General features: G+C 51.4%; 1 protein-coding gene across 1 annotated transcript; it reads right to left on the reverse strand.

Annotated features, from left to right (window-relative positions):
• Positions 1 to 6: 6 nt before the first annotated feature.
• LOC111656445 (integrin beta-4-like) lies at positions 7 to 1,448 on the reverse strand. The gene is made up of 5 exons (XM_023408151.2): positions 1,262 to 1,448; positions 1,019 to 1,174; positions 741 to 905; positions 494 to 613; positions 7 to 407 (listed from the first exon to the last, which is right to left on the reverse strand). The coding sequence occupies exons 1-5, from the start codon at positions 1,443 to 1,445 to the stop codon at positions 277 to 279; spliced, it is 756 nt and encodes a 251-aa protein (XP_023263919.1). The 5' UTR covers positions 1,446 to 1,448; the 3' UTR covers positions 7 to 276.
• Between the last annotated feature and the right edge of the window lie 18 nt (positions 1,449 to 1,466).

Consider the following 1,466-nt stretch of genomic DNA (forward strand, 5'->3'; position numbering starts at 1 on the left):
GTTTAAAGCCCTGGTGTGTGTGATCAGACCTGAACCATAGAGGGAGTTTTACACTAGATGAGGATGAAGGTGGAGAAACGAGTGAAAACATGAGAAGCAACAGTGACAGTAATGGAAACATTAAATGAACCTGGTCTGTGGAAGACACACAGTTTGTAACAGACATGAAGGAACTCTCTTCTCCTTTGTTTACTGCTCACACACACATAAAATAAACACTGAGTGTGTGAGAGAATCTCAGATATGATCATGTTGGACATTTAGTTAAATAAGATCTTATGACTCGTAGAACATCTTCTTGGTGACAGTCGTCCCGCCCATGACGCTCCTCTGAACCACCTCCTTGGTGATCTGACGAGTCAGCATGCCGCTGGTCTCTGTGTGCTGTGTGGTCATCATCATCCCGTCTGTCAGAGAAAGACAGCAGCTCATTCATCAGTCAATAACTCTTATTTACAGCAGAACAGAGCTCACGCTAAAACCGTGTCTGTACCTGAGAAGTAGGGGTCGTTGAGCATGGTGTGTGAGACGTTGGTCCGTGTGCTGACTTCTGTCGGCAGGTGGAAGACATCCCTCGTCGTCATTGATTGGCTGTTGAACTGAGACAGTGCACCTGCAGAGGGTGAGGAGGGAAAAGACATGCAGATTTTAATCCTGGAGTCCTGACCTCATACTGCAGCTCAGAGCTGACTGGTCTGACACGTCAGTCACAGGAAGTGATGAACTGAAATTCATCTCACCTCCATCCTGAGACTCGATGGTGATGATGCCCTCCCGCTCTGGACCAAAGCCTTGTGTGGTCCGAGCCTGGACTTTGAACTTGTAGGGGACGTTCTCAGTCAGGTTTGGGACGGTCAGACTGGTCTCAGCGCTGTCGCCGTTCACCTGGAAGGAACGCACGTCACCTGGAAACAACAGAGGATCAGAAAAACACAAGTTCACAACCGAGAGTGAAGAGGGGACAGGTGAAGTGAGGGTGTCGTCTTACACAAAAATAACTACAAAGCAGAAGACTCACCTCCACCGTGCAGCTGTTCACAGGTGACCACGTAGCCCAGGATGTCTCCGTTGGGTTTGCGAGGTTTCTCCCAGCTGAGCTGCAGAGAGTCGGGACTCAGAGCCGTGAAGACCAGGGGCCCTGGAGCACTGGGGGTGCTCAGAGTGAAGGGAGATCCTGCAGCGACAGAGGAGAGCTCAGACACTGACGGACACTGACACTGACTGATAAAGTCACGGTCTCTGTGGGTTACTGGACCAGTACCTGGCATGGGGCTGAGGGGGCTCTTGGGGTCGACAGCAGACTCGATGGTGATGACGCCCTCTCTCTCTGGACCCCAGCCCTCCTGGCTCTGAGCCTTCACCTTGAACAGGTAGGAGTGATTGGGCAGCAGGTCCTGGATGATCACAGAGTTCTCTGCTGGGTTCGTCACGTTGATGCGCTTCATGTCGCCTTCAGGAGAAGACAC

The sequence above is a fragment of the Seriola lalandi genome, unplaced genomic scaffold (assembly GCF_002814215.2).
Source record: "Seriola lalandi dorsalis isolate HSWRI2012SDOR001 ecotype SW California unplaced genomic scaffold, Sedor1 jcf7180001976350, whole genome shotgun sequence".
In the NCBI taxonomy this organism is placed as follows: domain Eukaryota; kingdom Metazoa; phylum Chordata; class Actinopteri; order Carangiformes; family Carangidae; genus Seriola; species Seriola lalandi.

What these genes read in the sequence shown, in the direction of transcription:
- LOC111656445 (XM_023408151.2), bottom strand. Translation starts at nt 1,445, where the DNA reads ATGAAGCGCATCAACGTGACGAACCCAGCAGAGAACTCTGTGATCATC. An exon ending in CCCCCTCAGCCCCATGCCAG is followed by an intron (nt 1,175 to 1,261) that starts GTACTGGTCCAG and finishes CTGTCGCTGCAG; the next exon opens with GATCTCCCTTCACTCTGAGC. An exon ending in TGAACAGCTGCACGGTGGAG is followed by an intron (nt 906 to 1,018) that starts GTGAGTCTTCTG and finishes TGTTGTTTCCAG; the next exon opens with GTGACGTGCGTTCCTTCCAG.